This window comes from Nannobrachium achirus (genome assembly GCF_963921795.1).
Source record: "Nannobrachium achirus genome assembly, chromosome: 2".
In the NCBI taxonomy this organism is placed as follows: Eukaryota; Metazoa; Chordata; class Actinopteri; order Myctophiformes; family Myctophidae; genus Nannobrachium; species Nannobrachium achirus.
Window position 1 is genome coordinate 24,614,851 of NC_137811.1, and position 18,719 is coordinate 24,633,569.

General features: G+C 42.2%; 1 protein-coding gene across 2 annotated transcripts; it reads right to left on the minus strand.

Moving 5' to 3' along the window:
* Positions 1-1,676: 1,676 nt before the first annotated feature.
* Positions 1,677-18,245, minus strand: nod1 (nucleotide-binding oligomerization domain containing 1). Of its 2 annotated transcripts, XM_080745531.1 has the most exons (13): positions 18,037-18,245; positions 16,100-16,267; positions 15,571-15,672; positions 14,146-14,320; positions 9,659-11,492; positions 7,920-8,003; positions 6,908-6,991; positions 6,728-6,811; positions 5,675-5,758; positions 5,144-5,227; positions 4,391-4,474; positions 3,329-3,412; positions 1,677-2,479 (listed from the first exon to the last, which is right to left on the minus strand). In XM_080745531.1, the coding sequence occupies exons 2-13, from the start codon at positions 16,181-16,183 to the stop codon at positions 2,407-2,409; spliced, it is 2,856 nt and encodes a 951-aa protein (XP_080601657.1). In that variant the 5' UTR covers positions 16,184-16,267; positions 18,037-18,245; the 3' UTR covers positions 1,677-2,406. The 2 variants fall into 2 exon arrangements, with proteins under 2 accessions (XP_080601657.1, XP_080601658.1); XM_080745532.1 differs by lacking the exon at positions 15,571-15,672.
* Positions 18,246-18,719: the final 474 nt, after the last annotated feature.

Genomic DNA, 18,719 nt, shown 5'->3' on the forward strand with positions numbered 1-18,719 from the left:
TTTGCGTAAGGATCTGACAGTGCTGTTGTTGACTCAATTAGTCGTGTGAGACGATCCCTAAGCTCCATATCTTCTATGAGGATTGTGTGCTGCTTGAGGGAGCGCAACAACAGAGTAACAGAAAACCAAACTGAACAATTAAATGGGAAACTGCAAATCAGCAACTGTTGTCTACACACAAACATTGACTTTATTGACCCCAGAGATTACTTCTGTGTACTAATACTGTATATTATTCAAATCACCATGAGCAGATAGCTATCATTAGAGCCTAATATGAAGGCTCTGTGACGATTTTGAAAGAAAAAACCTTTTGGAGCTCAAAATTGGCAGCCTGGCATCTTGCATTTGAAGGTCAAAAATAGGTCAAATCATTATATACACCAAATATGTATTCCTTGACTAAAATAAACTCTGAAACAATGCATTGTGAATCATTGTAGGTCAAACCATTAAAAAGTTCATTTTCGCAGTAGCCATTTTGGATTTGGTCTATAAATAATGTCCCCGCACTTTTAAAAATACACACCGGCCAAATTTGTTTAATAACCCTCCTAGATGACAAATCCATTGAGAAACGGACCTTTGCTCTCCAAGAGAGATGGGGAGTGACACGCAGCACAGCTCGAGATCGGGAATCAAAGATCTATAGCATTCTGTGTGACAAAGAAGGTGTTTTTGACTGCTATTGGTCAAAGTCTAAAGAATCAGAATTAACTCATTAATGTGTATTATTTTCTCTTCTATCTAGGAAGAAAATTATGACTAGAATCCCACTGCTAGATGAAGACGAGGGAGACGATGACTTATGTGGATGAAGTGGATTAAGCGCACCACCTCAGCCAATCCTTGCCTAACCTTTTTCCATTTGTAACGGTTTATTTTCCCTGTAAACTTATGTTCATACAATATTAAGAAAAAGATTGTACAACTCATGTCGTCCAGTGGACCAGTGTTTGGCCACTTAGCTAGAGCTTTACTCTGTTGCTGTATATTACTTAAAAAAGGTTCATGGTGACCAACATTGGGACTGGTAGATGTAGAAAAGAGTCTGACCACGTCTGACCTCCCACCGCTGGAGGAAGAAGACGACGAATATTGTCGTCCTATGGAAGTGGATTAAGCACCACTTCAGACAGCGATACAGTCATATTTGAACAGGGGACCCCGACTAGCACTTTAAATTAAAGGCATTACATTTAGTCTGACTCGGTTCGGACTACAAGTAAATCGGCTATTTTTATGTTGCCTCATTCTTACATAATATTTGACAATTTGGCCATTTTGGTATTAAAAGCGCCTTGAAAGCAGTTCAATTCTTCTTAAAACTCAAAACTTTAGAAACGTGCAGATACCCTGTATAGTGTATATACTTGAACAATGTTGTACATTAAGCTGGAGACCAGACCAGTTTTGGAACCACTTTCCTACAGTATGCCAGTTGTTCTGTCGCTCAAGGAGCCATGATGACCAAAGACACGCAAGAATACTTGAAGAACTTTTTGTGTCCAGGTTCAGCGGACAGAACTCACAAGTTGTAAAACGGCAGAACATTTGAAAATACTTTTTTTTTTCTATTCTTCCTTTATTATTATTGTTTGTTTTTTTCACCCCAATATTAACAGAGTTCGATTGTTGTATAATCTTTATATTACAACAGGTAAACATTGTGGGGTCTCTCTTCTGGGTTTACAAGTTTAAAATGTTCAAATATTTTCAGATTTGAATAAATACACCATTTGAAAGCTTACATTCTGTACTTTCATGATCTTCAAAAAGGTGAGGGAAAAAAACTAAAAAAAACATTGCAGTGAGTCACATTTCACTATGCAGGAGTCACAGTCATACAGGGGTCAAACCTTTCCATCTTTTAAAATTCCATACTTCAAAAACTCAAGTTGGAAATGTTTTGCATATAATGACATGACAAAAATAGAGATGCTAGGTTGAATGTGGTTAACACCAAACCCAGTCATGTCTATTTAAATAACTGTATAACCTTCAACACCTACAGTAACAGAGGTGGTGTTCACGTATAATTCCACAGTGAACTAGAAAAGAGAACTAAGTCTATTGGCTTTGCTTCATTGGCTGTTTTAATATGGAGCAAAACATAAAACATACTTTTAACACTGTTTGTAAATAATATAGTCACTGTTGAACTTCTCTGCCCAAAGAGGAAGTGAAGTAACTGATGCGCTCAATCAATTTATTCGTAGGAAATTCTTAATTTTATATTTAAGAGAATGATGTAATATTAATACTTTTAACAATTGTAATAATATTTCCTACTACACTCTTTACTGTACTTCTCTGGTAATAATACTCTTAAGGAGAGGTGTGTAGAAAAGGATGTTTAAATGTGGCAAAACATTTGAGAAAAAAACAAGTTCACGTTGGCACAAATCAGTGGAACTTCAGTCTTTTCTCTGCTTCAAACAGCTTCTCTTCCTCGTCGGAGACACGGTTTCCTTTGATACTGAAACATTCATAGCATACAATGCAGGAATCATTAGAAACTACTGAAAGGGTACCTCAATGCTAAAGTATATCAAATTGCTGCAATGTACAGTAGAAACAGCGTTGTTCACCCCCAAACATAATAATAGAATACTTATTTTCAATCATTTACACACCAGATGAAGCCTTGAATTCATAAAAGGCTTAGTTTTTGTTTAATTCCTGAGCCAATCATTTGGTGACCAGTGGAGTGGTAGGGTGAGTCTTCTGGGGCGGGGTGTGTAATTGATTAAAGAGAAAAATAAATATATCGTCATTGTCGGGTGGAAACCTTGTATGTCCAAAACTGTGTTTTTATAATTGAAAAAAATAATAACTACACTAGTGATTTAAATCACTAAACTAGTGATTTAAACTAGTGACAGCGCCTCGCGATGCGTGGCGTTGTGTGCTTGTAGATTGGCTGTTTTCACTACTTTTGTGCGACAGCCTTGTCTGATGAAGCAGGGCTTTGCTTCACGAAAAAAAGGTACAAATTTGAAACTTGGAGATACAAGGTTTCTGCCCGACAGTGACGAGATGCTTTTGTACTTGTACACAAGTAAAGTTGTGAGTATTTTTTATATAGTGGTATTGCTACGCTATACAACTTTCCTCTTCAAGCCCATATTTGAACCCAGTGCTGAGATTTTTACCATTGAGCTAATAGAGCATGATGCCTGCTTGCTCGTTTTAGATTTAATCTTGACCGTCAGGTCAATATTTATGTCAGATCCTGTGTCTAGGTGAGACAGGACAAGTGCCGCTTTAAGTGAAACATTAGGACGACTTCTTCCAGTGCTGTTGAGACAAGAAAAGGATTCCTCACCAGATCTCTATGATGGATGTGTTGACGGACAGGGCTTCAGAGAGCTGCCTCACTCCATCCACAGTGAACCGGTTACTGATTAACCTACACACACACACACACACACACACACACACACACACACACACACACACACCAGAAACAGGCTTCAGCTCATCACATTTCCTCGCTGTCGGGGCAGAACCGCTTATCTCCTTATGTTAAACTTTTTAACCATTTTCTTTCTCCTACTACACGTCACACAAAAGCATCACTAGTAGCCGATCCAGTAGCTGGACCAGTGAGCTCGGCAGATCTGCTACTTCTGCTGAATTTGACTCCTCAAAAGTAGTGTTTTGGACATACAGTATGAGGTTTCCAGCCGAGAGATACAATCTGTTTGTATACTGTACATGTATGGTTTAGTTAAACCACCACAGACCAGCATCCATATTTTGAACAAGTGTGTTGTGTCCATGGTGTTACCAGTATTTGCTGGCATGGGGTGGTTCAAGTGGTTCAGTTTAACTAAACCATATACAGTACGTATACACAGATCGTCTCTGTCGGCTGGACAATAATATCGTCGTTGTCAGGTGGAAACCGGCTTGTATGTCCAAAACTGTTCATTTTTATCATTTAAAAAGAATGAACTAAACTAGTGAAAACAGCCGATCTACAAGCACACAACGGTGTTGTGTGCTTGTAGATCGGCTGTTTTCACTACTTTTGTGCGACGGCCTTGTCTGATGAAGCAAGGCTTTACTTTGCGGAAAAACATGAAAACTTGGAGATGCGAGGTTTCTGCCCGACATTGACGTTATGATAATATACAGGGGTTTTCTCAGCATTATACCCCACTCATTTTAACAGCTGCCAAAAGATATCTTGAGGTTAATAAAATAAAATCTATTTTCTAAGTGGATAACACATTCAATAATATTTCTACTTTTTATGGGGTTACACCATTTGACATGTTCAGCCGCATTCTGTCATTATCATTGTAAAAATGGTGCATATTTTCAAAAGCGAGAGTGTGAGAGAAAGAGTGTGCGTGCATGCGTGCGTGCGTGGGCTTCTGACCAGAGATGAGACAGTCCTGTGTTGCTTCTAACCAGCTCAGCTAGATGTGGGGCCACGTCGTCAGACAACTCATTCTCCACCAACCTGAAACAGTTTTTAATGCAGTGTTTCTCAAAGTGGGTAACAGGGACTCTGGTTCCATTTGTACACTGTCAGAGTTAAGGGGAAACATTGAAATGTAAAAGTTTGAGAAACCCTGGCTTAATGTATCAATCAACGACTATAAACACTCCATTTCCTAATGGATATATGTGGTGCATGAGGCCGATTTACACGCTCACAGTGAGTGCATTAGATCTGCTATTTTCGCTGAATGTTCACCCCCGAATAGGGATGCTAGGGTCCATGTTGTCAAAGATTTGTCTGACATAGTTAGAATCCATAAAAATGTCTCGATGAAAATTGGCCCTCTAGTCTACAACATTCAATCCACAACTTAATAACCTCACACTTATGTTGAATTATTCAGGTAAGTTCTTTAACATTTTTATTTAAAAATGAAAAATGATCCTGTCATCCAGCAGTGATGGATCACATTTTTAACTTTTTGTAGATTGGCTCATTTCTCAAGCTCAATAGAACCAACCGTGTTATACAAAATGTAAATAATGCCTCAACTCTTAGTGCTCGTCAGGGTGGGGGGTCCCCAGTTAAAATATGATTATTTTGGGGGTCGCAGCCTGAAAAGTTTGAGAACCACTGCTTAACACCACTGGTAGTGAATAAGCCTGAATGGTCCACCCTGGGTCCTACCAGAAGATTCTGAGGCAGGTGTTCTCTTTGAGCGCTTCAGCCAAGCTCCTCCCACCTTCAGATGTGATGCCATTGGCGGAGAGGCTAGAAGAAAAGAAAGACACCCGCCATTTAATCCCCTTTTCCACTACGAGGCTGAACCAGAACTTTCCAGAACCTGAACCTATTTTTTTGGTTTCTGGTTTTGTTTCCATAATGCACAGGCCGGTTTCAAACACGGTTCTGGGAACCTTTTTTAGGTCCTGCCCTTGATGTAGTACTAAACTTGAGTTCTGGGAACCTATGGGCAGGGCCAGCAGCGCTAATGCTCTTTTCTTTTCTTTTTTCGGGACCTTCCCGGTTAGGTCTTGTTGATGGAAACGTAAGCAGAACTTGGTCCCGGAACTTCTTCTTGAAGTTCTAGGTTCTGGAAAGTTCTGGTTCTAGTTCTTGTCGGCCCTGTAGTGGGGGCTATATTTACTACCATATCAAATGAGTCGATTTCAACCAATGAGCCTCCCCCGGCTTGATACACTGACGTGTAACGCTCACCTCAGGTTGGTGAGACTCGGGTGATTCCTCAGAGCAGCGGCGAACGCTTTCGCTCCCTCATCCCCGATGGTGTTCCCCCACATTCTGAAAAACAGGGACATTGTAAACAGTGGTTCTCAAACTTAACGGCTGCCAGGCACGTGTACATATAGACATCAAAGGGGGCTTGAGCCCCTGCCCTTTTATCCATCTGCAAAAAAGTGCCCTCTCCAAACCATGAATGCAGTTTTTACTATGGTGAAAGAAATGCAAATGCCCTCTTTCCATGCCATACCTGAAGGCAGCATTCAAGAAATTGCCTTGTCCAAACTCTCCTGAACTTGAACGCCGGCGTCAATCTTATGTTGAAAGAATTGCCCTCTCTGTGTATAAATCCATGCCGTACACCACATCTCCAGTATTGACTTAGGCTATTTTCGATATTTTCACCAAAATGCCCTTTTAGACATTCTAGACCCTGCCTCTGCACGTCCCTGGACCACTTAACGGCTGCCATGTTAAGTGGTCAGATGGGTGGGTTGTGTGTATTTTCAGGGCATATTTATTTTCACTCAATCAACCAATCATGTTCTGGCTTGGATCAATGGAACTATAACTACTGCCACTTACCACTTTCACACCTTGTACTTAACAGTACTGTATGGGCGTATGCTACAGTATGTGTACTGTACTGTATATGTAGGTATCTTAATGTATTTCATGTTGCCTTTGATATGCATATTTAATGTTAGATTGTTTCTTTCTTTTGTTTACTCCCTTACTGGAAAACAACAAAAATGATGGAAGTTGATTATGAACTAAGTTCCTATATTTATGACAAAGAAAAAACATTTCAAAGAAAGGTTTTAAAGAAAGAAAGATTTTTTTATATACATGTATATATATTCATACAAAATCATTCAAAGTGTTTTGCCAATCGATTTATTTGGGGTCCACCTGCAGTTAGCCCCGGTGCCCACAGGTCGAGAAGGGTTGCATTATAGTCAACGTGTGTCTGCAAACAATAGCGCAAGGCTTAGTCGCTGTCGCTGTGAAAGGACGGTCAACTCTTACCCCACGTCAAAAATAGATGTGCTCTTCTGAATGGCGCTGGCCAAATATCGCCCTCCGACGCTGGTAATTTTGTTCTTGCCGATCCTAACAGGAGTTATGTTGAGTTAGGTTACGTCAGAATGAATGAAACAAACACACCACTCATTTATAAGACATCTCATTTAAAACCCTATAACATACTTGACACATCGAAGCTTTGGGCACTCTTCAATTATCTGTCCAACAAGTCTGGCTCCAACGTCTGTGATGTGATTGCTATAGAGCCTGAAAGAGACAGGTCAATACATTCAAGTCAGTTTAATCACTTTTATATTCTGCCTATCCAAGTTAATTTCCTTGTGTTGTCGATTTCGAAATGCCTGACTCTACTATGTTCCATACTTAATTTCCATACTTAATTATACTTGTGCTGCTCCTCAATGTCAGGTGAAAAGAAGATAGTGGCATGACGGCTCGGGTATATGTTGTTGTCTTCACCCTCCCAATGACTACTATGGGGATTAGCATGGATAGATCTAGCGTAGAGTAACAGGGCTTGGGGAATTGGCTTCAATACTAAATTGGGAATACAGAAGGGGGAAAAACATGTTTTCTTTTATTACCCTTTTTTATGGGCAGGATTTTCTTCACTCTATACTAGAATGTTATGTTCTATGATAGCTTCAAATCTCATGCTACTCCATACTTAACTCATGCTACTTTGTGTCAATAACCATTGTGATTGGAATGGGATTTGGGCTGTCATCACTTTGTATACCTGCCTTAACATGACACTGCATTTCAATAAAAAAGATTTGAAAAGAATTATACTTGTGCTAGCTAGGGTGATGCATGCTGGGAGCACTTCCCCGGCCTATGGGAATGCAGTGCCCATTGTACCCGTTGTCAGAGCACTAAGCACTTGCAGCACCCACTACACAGACACACACACAAACAGATATATGTTGTGGATTCTCGGTTTTGGACAACCGCCGTACTGACCAAATTCCCACTCGGCACAGCAAACACACCCTTGGGTCCTCATGGCAAGTTTGAAATGTATTGATCGGACGGTGCTTGAGTTACCGGTATGCGTGGGACACACACACACACACACACACACACACACACACACACACACACACACACACACACACACACACACACACACACACACACACAGATCCTGTAGGTGTATAAATCGATCTCTTACCCCAGATACTCCAACTGTTTGTGTTTACAGAGCTCCTCCGCCAACACCCCGATACTGCTGTCCGAGATCTGATTAACAGACAGCCTGGTGGGAACACACAGTAGATCTGATTAACAGACAGCCTGGTGGGAACACACAGTAGATCTGATTAACAGACAGCCTGGTGGGAACACACAGTAGATCTGATTAACAGACAGCCTGGTGGGAACACACAGTAGATCTGATTAACAGACAGCCTGGTGGGAACACACACAGGCGCGCAGATCCAGTAAATGCATAGGAGGGGACCTGCGCGCGCGACCGATTTGGTTTTTTTTGCGTGCAAAGATCGGTTTTCGGGCGGTTTTCCCCCCTCATTTTCATTCAGATACGGGCATTAACGGTTTTATGATGTATTATTTATTTACTTATGAAGTTATCACTAGTACTGCAATAACCAACACAACCAAAGCTTACACGAAAACACACACTTCATCAGAAACTTACCATTGTTGCTTGTTGTGGTCAACTTGGTCCTTCCGAAATGTACATAGTTCTAACTTCTAGTTCTGTAGCAACTTGGGACAGCCAGGTCGTGAGGTTGGTATCCATTTAATTCCAATAAACGTACAAGCGTCAAATGTCATTGTCCAGATCCAGAAAGTAATTTAATTGAAACCAGTGCACCAGTCAGTGCTCTTCTCTAGACTCTAGTCACAGACACCCAGAGAGTTATAATAAGGACACACAGCCATAACAAGTCGCCATATTATGACGTCATCACTGAGTCAACTGAAAGCTATTCTTCTATGGCTAGAAAGGCACTGCCGCACAGGACGGTCTGGACCAAACCATTTGGGGATTTTAGATGGGGGGGGCTTAAAAATAATCGCTCGCGTTTAGTGCGTGATTTTCAGAATTCAGACCCCTAAAAGTTTGGCTTGGGGGTCCCTGACTGGGGGGGACGGGGGGGACTTCTGGAAGTGAATGGAGGGGACGAAATTGAACCTGGAAGGTGACCAAAACACCTTGTCACCCCCCCATTTGCGCCCCTGAACACACAGTAGATCTGATTAACAGATCAATACATTTTTTGGTGTAGAGGGGAAAAAGACCAGGCTAAGTACCGAGTGAAAGGTCAGGTTTACCAAGTATTGAAGGTTTGATGAACACAGATGATAGTCCTGTCAAAAAGGTCTATGAAGGCGTTTAATCTGCAACACATTTTGCTTTTTTACATTATGTAGTGGGGGGTCCATGCTTCATCTCTCTCTCAGCTAAGGGGTCCTTGGGCCGAAGAAACGCTGAAGACCCGTGAATTAAGATTACCCATTTAGGCCTAGAATTATTTAATGCTTTAACTATTGAAACATAGCAGATATACAAGCTCACAGCTTTTTGCAAGTCTTTAAATATATATATTTTTAAAAGCAAACATTTGTAACTAAAATATGTGCATCTGGGGGGTCCCTGGAACAACATATTTTGAGATGGGGGTCCACGGTCAAATACATGTCATTTTTGGGGTCCTTGACATGAAAAAGTTTGAGAACCACTGATTTAGAAGACATTAATAGAATCGGGTCAAAGATATTCAAAGACTTGCACAAATGTTCACGATTTAAAAAAAAAATAGAAGATCTACAAGCTCGCAGTGTGGCACTCGGATTTGTGTTTGGGTGTAAATGGGTTAAGAACATACGTACATGAAACCTTTTATCGTGTGTGTGTGTGTGTGTGTGTGCGCGCGCGCGCCTCACCTCAGCACCGACATCTTGCAGAAGGACGGCTTCAGCTGCATGACCCCATAGTCACTGATGTTGTTGTTGTCCAGGTCCACCCCTATGGGCTTGTCACGGTGCTGCAGCACAAAGTTGAGCGCGCTGCAGTCCGCCGAGCACACGTCGCAGTACGCCACCTTGATGAAGCCGGCCGTGATGCCCTTCGACGCCAGCTGAGCCACGTCCCTGCTGCCCGTCTCGTAGATGCACCGCAGCATCCACAGGAAGTGGGGCATCACGTGCACCCTCCTGATGCCGTCGGTGGTGTAGTGGGGCAAGCCGCGCAGGTGCGACTTGACGCTGGTGGAGAGGTAGGATTTGAGGAAGTCCCTTTTTTTCTTCAACAGCACCGGAGGCGCCACGTGCTCCAGCAGAGCCACGTTGGCCTTGGAGAGCAGTCCGCACAGGAAGAGGTTGGCGAACTGAAGGTGCTCCGTGTTTCGGAACGGGTCCTGTGGTCCCGGGAGATTCCCGTGAGAGCCGCCGACGCAGGAGGTGCAGGGCAGGCAGTGGGTGGTTTCCCTCTTACGGCTGCACTCCATGAAGAACTTTACCACGGAGCTCGTGGCGACCTGCTCGTCCAGCACCAGAGAGAACGCGGCCAAGAAGGACTGCAAGGTCATGTGGAGGAACTCGTACGTGGCAGGGCTTCCGCAGGCGTCGTAGTGGCCCACGGGCCGGAGGAAGCCCACGAGCAGGTCCTCCTCGGTCAGGCCGCAGGCCGTCACCATCTCCTGGTCGAATACGAAGGTGCTCGTTTGTAAGCCCTGCAGGGCCAGCCGCCCGAAGGCCGCCAGGGGCCTCAGTCCCGCCCTGAACGTCTCGGAGGTGCACCTGGCGCTCCTCTTCTTCACAAGCCCCGCCGCCGGCGGAGGCAGGGCCGCAGAGCGGCTGAGGCAGACCTCGGACAGCAGGAGGAAGACGCCGGTGAGAGTCACGCACGCTCCGGGCAGCGCGCAGTTGTCGTGCACGCTGTGCAGGTGCTTGAAGCACTTGAAGACGATCCAGCAGAAGAGAGGCGTGGAGCAGAGGCCGCAGAGGTGGGGGTTGGCGTCCAGCTGGGTGGTCACCAGGGACCGCTGCTCCGGCCCCTTGAAGTGCAGGGCGGTGTAGGCCCGGAGGTGGGCCGGGGAGAACCCGCGGAGGACCACCTTCTTCCTGACCATGCTGCTCTGGAACTCTGTCCCCGTCCGTGCCGTCAGGACCTTCTGCGAGCCCTGCAGAAGTTTCCCACAGAGCAGACTGATCAGCAGCAGGAGGGGATGCGCCTTGTCGTGCGGCGAGGCGACCGTGGGCATGTTGACCAGATCCAGTTCCCCGTGGATCTCGTCGTAGCCGTCGAACGTGAAAAGAGCCTTCTCCGGGAAGCGGACGATGTAATTGAAAGCCTCGTCGTCCACATCCTGGTCTGGGTAGCAGTTGTGGCTGAACAGCAGGTCCCGGAGGGACATCTCATCCGTGTCTTTGAACGCGATGAACATTCGACAGCGGAACTTAAAGAAGAACATAGCGTCCGTTCGCAACTCGCGCTTGGACCAGAGGTTCTGCAGCTTCTGCAGGAGGATGGACTTGCCCACGCCGGCGTCCCCCGTCACGTAGATGGTCTCGGCCTGGGGGCTGAAGACCCCCTCGTCCCCCAGGATCTGCTCGGGGCTCTCCAGGAAGCCCAGGCTCTCGTTGCGGCCGCTCTGCAGCTCCATCAGCGTGTCGGTGTACAGCTCGTCCAGCAGGGTCTGCTCTCGCTGGGCGTACGACGTGATGAAGTGGGTGTCGCGGCCCACTTGATCCCTCAGCTTCTCGCAGTACCTGCTGACTGAGAGGGGAACAAACTAGTGAGACAACACTGTCTCACCCCCATTAGGCATAATGTGACTTATTGACCAAACGTCAACATGTGACTTGAAAGGGGGGAGGGGGGGGGGGGATAGGTGCATATATGATTTACAATTCTGTCCCTGTCCGGACATACAGTGACTCAGATGGCGTTGGGTGGGCTCGAGCGGCCGACGAAATGTTCGGCACGGCGACTAGCTCGCCTAAGCTCACTCGGCGGTGCCTCCCGGGGGTCAAGTTATATGGGCCACGACTCACGAGGGATTATTTCAAAGTCACAATTTTTCATGAATCAAAAACAAATTCATAAGAAAAAGAAGGGAAAAAAATCATCAAAATACAAATAAAAACGTAGTGAAAGTAGCAGAACTACAAGGTTGTTTTGCGCCACTCAGCCACGTAAGCAGCAGTGATCTGCTAGATTCAGTACTTTGGGTCCAGGGCAAACGTCTAATTTCGATTAGTCAAACTAAGAATCGATAAAGGAAAAAATATATTTTGTGCCTTTGATTTACAGCACTTCCATCAGCACAATAGCAGGCTTCCAGTATTTTTGCACTTCCAGTATTATTTGTCAGAAATAGGGGGCTACTATAGTTTATAGTTAGTGGGGTGGAGATATTTCTACTGAGCAGTTGAAAGCTGCACAGATCCCAATAGTATGAAAAACTTGAGCTTTGCTATGTGGAATTTGTTTACTCAAATACATTTCAACATAGTTCTCTTCTCTGTCCAACAGTAACCCGTGGCTGTTGGACGAAGAACTAGACTTCTTGGCCCTAGATCAAATGTCTTCAATGTTTTTCAGGTCAAGGACCCCTTAGCTGAGAAAGAGATGAAGCAGGGACCCCTAATCCCCCACTGCATATATAAATATATTCAACTTTTTTCCAATTTATTTCATAGATAGCTTCATAGACCACACTCATAGGTATCAAGTGAATTAATGTTTTTTGTTAAATGTACAGATATTTTACCATTTCAACCCTCAATACTCTTTTTTTCCAATACACCAAAGTAGCCACACAACGCACAACGTCACAACGCAATATGTTGTGAGCTTGTAGATTTGGGGGAATTACCCGACAGAATAGGGATGCTAGTGTTCAAGTGGTTAATGTAAAGAACATTTGGAGGCCCTCCTGTAGTAACTCTGAGGACCCCCCCTAGGGGTCACGTCACAGACCCCCTGTTGAAGACCTGTGCACTATAGGTACTCATAATGTGGACAATTATAGTGTTTATCATGTTACTGTGAAATACTGAATTAGAAAATACTGTAGTAAGGGTTGAATGACTGAGGAAGAGCAGTTGCTTGGAAATCGGATGGTTCCCGGTTCGATCCCTGTGGCTCCCCTTGGATTAGAGTCGAAGTGTCTTTGAGCAAGACACTGAAATGCTTCTGGTGAGCAGGTCGGTGCTTTGCATGGTTTCCTCTGCCATGTGGGTGAATGTGCAATGTGCGTTACGCACATTGTGAAGCGCTTTGGAAAGACACTTTATATAAATGCACTGTTTATTTTGGTCACTATACCTGACTGTACAGGTACAGATTTGTTAAGAGAGTTTCCATCTAAGTGCTGAGAAAAGATCCTAATAGCGCTGTGGCTGACAGCTCAGTCTCCACTTCAGTATCATCCACAAATCACAAAAAAGATGCACCTATATGGTGCTGATGTGTGTAAAGAGAGTGGTGACAATTCCAACTGACTATTTTGTTTTATCTTTTTTTTTTTTTTACAGAAATAGCTGATCATGGAACCTCTCAGAAGGTCCTGGATGTTTGTAGAAAACGGTAAAATAGCAGCACAATAGATAGTTTGTGGTGCACTTTAAAAGGTGTATTTAAAAGGTATCTGTATATCACCATGTGAATACATTTCACATGTACTGTACCAGGAACTACATCTGCATGAGGGTCAATTTTGCATTTTGGACTTCCTTTTTGTCACATCTCTTTTTACATAACTCTGGTGTGTGCCATAGCTGAAAGGTGTGTTTGCCTTAGGATATCTCTGAAAGCATGCACAAGGAATTCACAAAACAGGCTTAACTGCTGAATGAATGCCTGAAAAACGTTGTTGATTAAAGTCACCAGTCTGGGACCTGGGACGTTGAAACTCTTCATAAATGGCGTGTTCTACACCAGAGGACAGGTGCAGTACAGTACAGTAAACGAGTACAAACTAAGTAGCCTGACTGCACATTCTGTAGAAGTAGACTACACGTCAAAGCTACAGCAGGCATGCCTAGAGCAGTGGTTCTCAACCTGTGGGTCGGGCCCACATGATTTTGGGGGGAGGGGGGTGGGTGTCGAGTTAAGTGACAATTTAAGGACTTATAAAACCATTTTAATACAAAAGAAATGTACTGCATCAATGATCAACAAACTATACTATAAAACGGGTCAAACATTGGCCAAACATGTTCAAAGTAGCTGATCTACAAGCTCACAATGCCTTGCGACGCAATGCATTGTGAGCTTGTAGATCTGCTGTTTTCACTAGTTTGGGTCCCTGGTCAAATTTCTCTTGAGCTAAAAAGTTTGGGAACCACTGGTCTAGAGGGTATTGCCAGTAAGCTACCCTTAATTAAAACTAAAAGCTGCAATTCAGTAATACTTAATTACTCACTGGGATCTGTGTTGACCACTTGTATCTTCTGAGTGAACTCTGTTGGCTGGTAGCTGATGTCTTTCAGCCATGGCTGGAGGTCTATGTAAGCATCACGCACTGTATAAAGAACATAGATGAAGCACTCACAGGCCTCCTCTCCTTTACCCTGGACCAGCTCCAAGATTTTGCGTACCTGTAGATTATTGTCAGGAAGGTAAACAGGAAAACATTAACCACTTGATGTATTTGATTTGTAGCACAGAATGTAAAACCAATACAACAAACGGTACGCAAAATGTAAAAAGGAAAAGTGCCAGGAGGAAGTAAAAAGCCTCTACCTATGAGTACGGTATACTGTATAGCAACATTAAAAACATAGAAAATGATTTGCAAACAACAATTATGAATATATAGAATTACAAATAACATGATTTCAGTATAAAAAAACAATGTTATAATGTACTGTAGTTCATCGTACAACATTGTCGCACATAATTGCCAATCTACAAGCTCTCAACGAGTCTGATGCACTGTGAGCTTGTAGATGTGCTATTTCCGCACATATCGAAAACATCTTTACACCAGGGAAGCAAGAATGACTCCAACTCGTTTCAATCTCACTGAGCATTCTTGCCAGGTGCACGGTCGGGAAATGTTACTTTACAATACATCTCTACAAGAGAATCTCTGTGAACTGTAATTTGAGGCACTTTATTTAAATATATAAATTGGCATGGTACGCTGCAGAGAGAACATGTTTTTGAGTCAAGCCTTCATCAGCATTGTGATTGATTGATTGATTGATTGATTGATTGATTGAATACTTTATTAGCAGTTTGCATAGGAAAAAGCACTGGACAGTAGTACAGTTCAGATACAGGGTCTACTAATAGGATTTAAAGGAGTAGTTCACCCCCAAAATGACTTTTTTTGGAGAGTAGAGTTCAATAATATATATATATTTTTTGTCACACTCCTAAGACAAAAATTTGATTCGAGTAAATTTACCCCCATTGATTCCGGATGGGGACCCGTTTCGAAACGGGTCCCCATCCGGAACGAATGGGGGTAAATTTATTGTTATCACATTGTTGTCTTAGGAATGCGACAAAAAACTACAAATATTTTTGAACTCTAGTCTCTATTGCGTGACTAATCAATAGAAAAAAAGTCATTTTGGGGGTGAACTACTCCTTTAAACCCAAGAAAGCACTATGTCTTGTTTACATTGGGGTCCTTTGTACTCAATTCATTGAGACATGCTGTATGCTGCGGTTGTCCTTATGTAAGGCAACTTCCCCTGTCTGCGTAGAACTCCCAACTTGTAGCCTACCAAAAGGACCGAGAATGTGCTAGGCTAAGAGTTTCAGTTCATCATTTTACAGCCAAATGGCATGATGACTTGTGCCAAAACCAAAACGCCCATTTCCTCTTTTTCACTACCTTATCAGGGGCCGTGGTGGCGCGCTGCACTATCTCCACATCCTCCGAACACAAGAAACCGCTGTGTGACAGGTTGTCAAGGATGCACTGGATGCTTTTCACCTGCGAGTAGGGCTGTCACAATTATTACATGTTCGTCTAATCGCAATTATTTTACATAATCGCGTTTATTTGACATAATCGCTTATTTTTCTTAATCGTCAATCGTTTCCATGTTGAGAAATGTTCTTATATTTAAAAAGAAAGTCAAAAATAGTAGAAATAGCAGATCTACAAACTCACAACGATCGGCTATTTCCACTATCAATTTTATTTTATTTTATTTTTTTTAAGTATAAAGTTGTCAAATATGTGAGTAATTTCTTTGTATATTTAGGTTATGTGTCATATCTACCATGTGCAAATTCAAAGCCTAAAAGCCAAACAGAAATGTAATTGTCAACTACAAAAACACATTTAAATCGTTAATCGTAATTATTTGAGTGACAATTATTCGTCATGTAAAATGTCATAATCGTGACAGCCTAACCTGGGAGACCAGCACCTCTCGGTGCCATGTGAGGAGCTGCACTTTGGTGCCAGGAAGGGCTCCTTCTTCTCCATTATGGCCCATCACTCATTAACCACACGAAGCAGCAGCAGAGGTCTCGAGTCGTGAGATGCCAAGAAGTCAACTCGAGTTGAAAACGTTCCCTTTCTTGAATGAAAAACATAACAAATGAAGAAAACAATATTTGAGAATTGATTTAGGCTTTATAATGAAATTGGACTTGAATTGATGTGTCAGGCTTGTGAAATACTTCTTGAATCTTGACTCATACTGAACATCTATCTTTTTTTTTCTTCTTCAGCGGGCCTACGCAGGCCTACGCCCTTTTTTTCAAAATGACTGGATATACACTGCACAGGTTTCGTAGAAATGTGTAGCAATTGTAGGAATATTAGAGCTTAATTGTTGAATGATTAAGCATGTTCTAATATATATATATATATATATATATATATATATATATATATATATATATATATATATATATATTAGGGCTGGGACTTTAACTGATTACTTGCGATTAATTAATTACAGAAAATTAACGCGATTTTAATCGCACTAGTTTTTGCACCACAGAACCTTCAGTTTCGGGCACACTGATCATAGCGATGCACCAAACAAGAAGAGACAACAAACGCAAAGGGAGAAGTAGCCGATCAGAGTGCTTTGCTTGGCCCAGTGGATGCGAAATTTAGATTAAAAAAACTCATTCGTTGATTCACTCGTACAACAAAATGTGTTTTACTTGAAAAAAAAATGCTTCTCAGGTCAAATATCAGTGTGCGATTAAATGTGATTAATTGCGATTAATTAATCACAGAGCCTGTAATTAATTAGATTAACATTTTTAATCGCATCCCAGCCCTAATATATATATATATATATATATATATATATATATATATATATATATATATATATATATATATATATATATATATAAAGGCCTATATAATATGTATATATATATTCAAATTCCCTCCCATAAATTTTTTTTTTTTTTTACATTGAGTTGCCTATATGTCCCTGGCCTATATAATAGTGCCCACCTATCCTATTACCATAGCCCCATGCCATGCTTATTGGCAGGAGAAAATATAAGTTTACATTGCCTAAGCAAGTGTCAAAATATAATCAAAACTGTTGAAAATGGGGAACATAATATACAGTCTGTAGCCTACTACATCTACATACAACACTACAGCCTATCACACATCAATACCACGGGTTATGTCCATTTCTTTCTCTCTCTCTCTCTCTCTCTCTCTCTCTCTCTCTCTCTCTCCAAATGTTTGATACTTTACTATGAATGTTTATACCCTGTTCTACAGGAGGACAGCTGACTATATGAAATGGATAAAACACTGATATAGGTGGGCACATAGGCCCATCTGAGCACCTCGATGTAAAAGAATCTATGTTGTCAAAAAATGTAAAAGTAAAGTAGGCTATTAGCCTGCCCTACATGATTACAACATGCTTATTACATTCAACAATTAAGGGCTTCCATTTCTACAATTGCTACAAAACCTGTGTAGTATGTAATCAAGGCATTTTGGGTCATAAACAAAAAGTTGAAAGATTGAAATAAAATAAAATAAAGTCTGACAATGATGCACTGTGCATGTTCCCATCATGCCCGTCATCCTTGACCTTGACTTGACTTGATGTATGGCTATATAATATATTTTTTTTTACATTTTGGATAAAATATAGCCTACATTTTTATATTGAGGTGCCCAGAAGTGCCCACTGCCCACCTTGGTAGCGGGCAGCCTGTCTATGGCCCAGTAGGCTACGTAGCCTACTACTAGGCTACTCTTCCTGATTTAGGCTGATAATAATAAAGCCAACGGCAAACAATTTAATGATAATCTGTTGTCAAACATTATTAGCCAATCATTGTTTAAACTTACCACAACAACATACACGCACGTGCTCTCCCTCCATCAACGTGTCAGAACATGTTTACATACGTCTGTCAGTCTTTAATCCGACCACTCTGTAACGGTTGTGAGGAACGGTCTCTCTCTGCTCCTGATCCACGCCCCATATAAATACTGTCGCTATTATTAATGACAAAACAAACAAAACCGGAACAGTGGTCTGTAGCCTACTGTCTTTTGTTTTCATAAACGGTCGCTGCGGTGTGCTCCACCCATCTGGTATCTGATAATAAACTCCTATGCAAACAGTAAGCGATTATGCTTGACACTAAGGGAAGTGAAAGTGAAAGTTATTACGTCATCTCTGTTGTGAAACCAGTATCCCGCCACTATCTGTCTGTGTTTAAACACTCACTAGGCCTATATAAACTTGATAAAGTATGATTTAAATAAACAACAAATGTAGGCTATGTGGAATAATAATAATTTCACAGTCGGGAATAGGGAGGGGGAGGGGTCCCCAGTTCAAATATGGTTAATAGTTATATCAATTTATTATGCATGGTGACTTTATTTTTTTGGGGGCCATCATGACCCATAAATAGGTCCCAAACCATAGTTTTGCAAACAGATTTCAGACTCAAAGAAACTATAGGGTATAAACAATGAGCCTATTGTTGACCTATTATAGTTTCTTTGTGGCACTAATTGTT

What these genes read in the sequence shown, in the direction of transcription:
- nod1 (XM_080745531.1), bottom strand. Translation starts at nt 16,183, where the DNA reads ATGGGCCATAATGGAGAAGAAGGAGCCCTTCCTGGCACCAAAGTGCAG. An exon ending in TGCAAGATGTCGGTGCTGAG is followed by an intron (nt 8,004 to 9,658) that starts GTGAGGCGCGCG and finishes TGTTCCCACCAG; the next exon opens with GCTGTCTGTTAATCAGATCT. An exon ending in ACCTGCCTCAGAATCTTCTG is followed by an intron (nt 4,475 to 5,143) that starts GTAGGACCCAGG and finishes AAACTGTTTCAG; the next exon opens with GTTGGTGGAGAATGAGTTGT.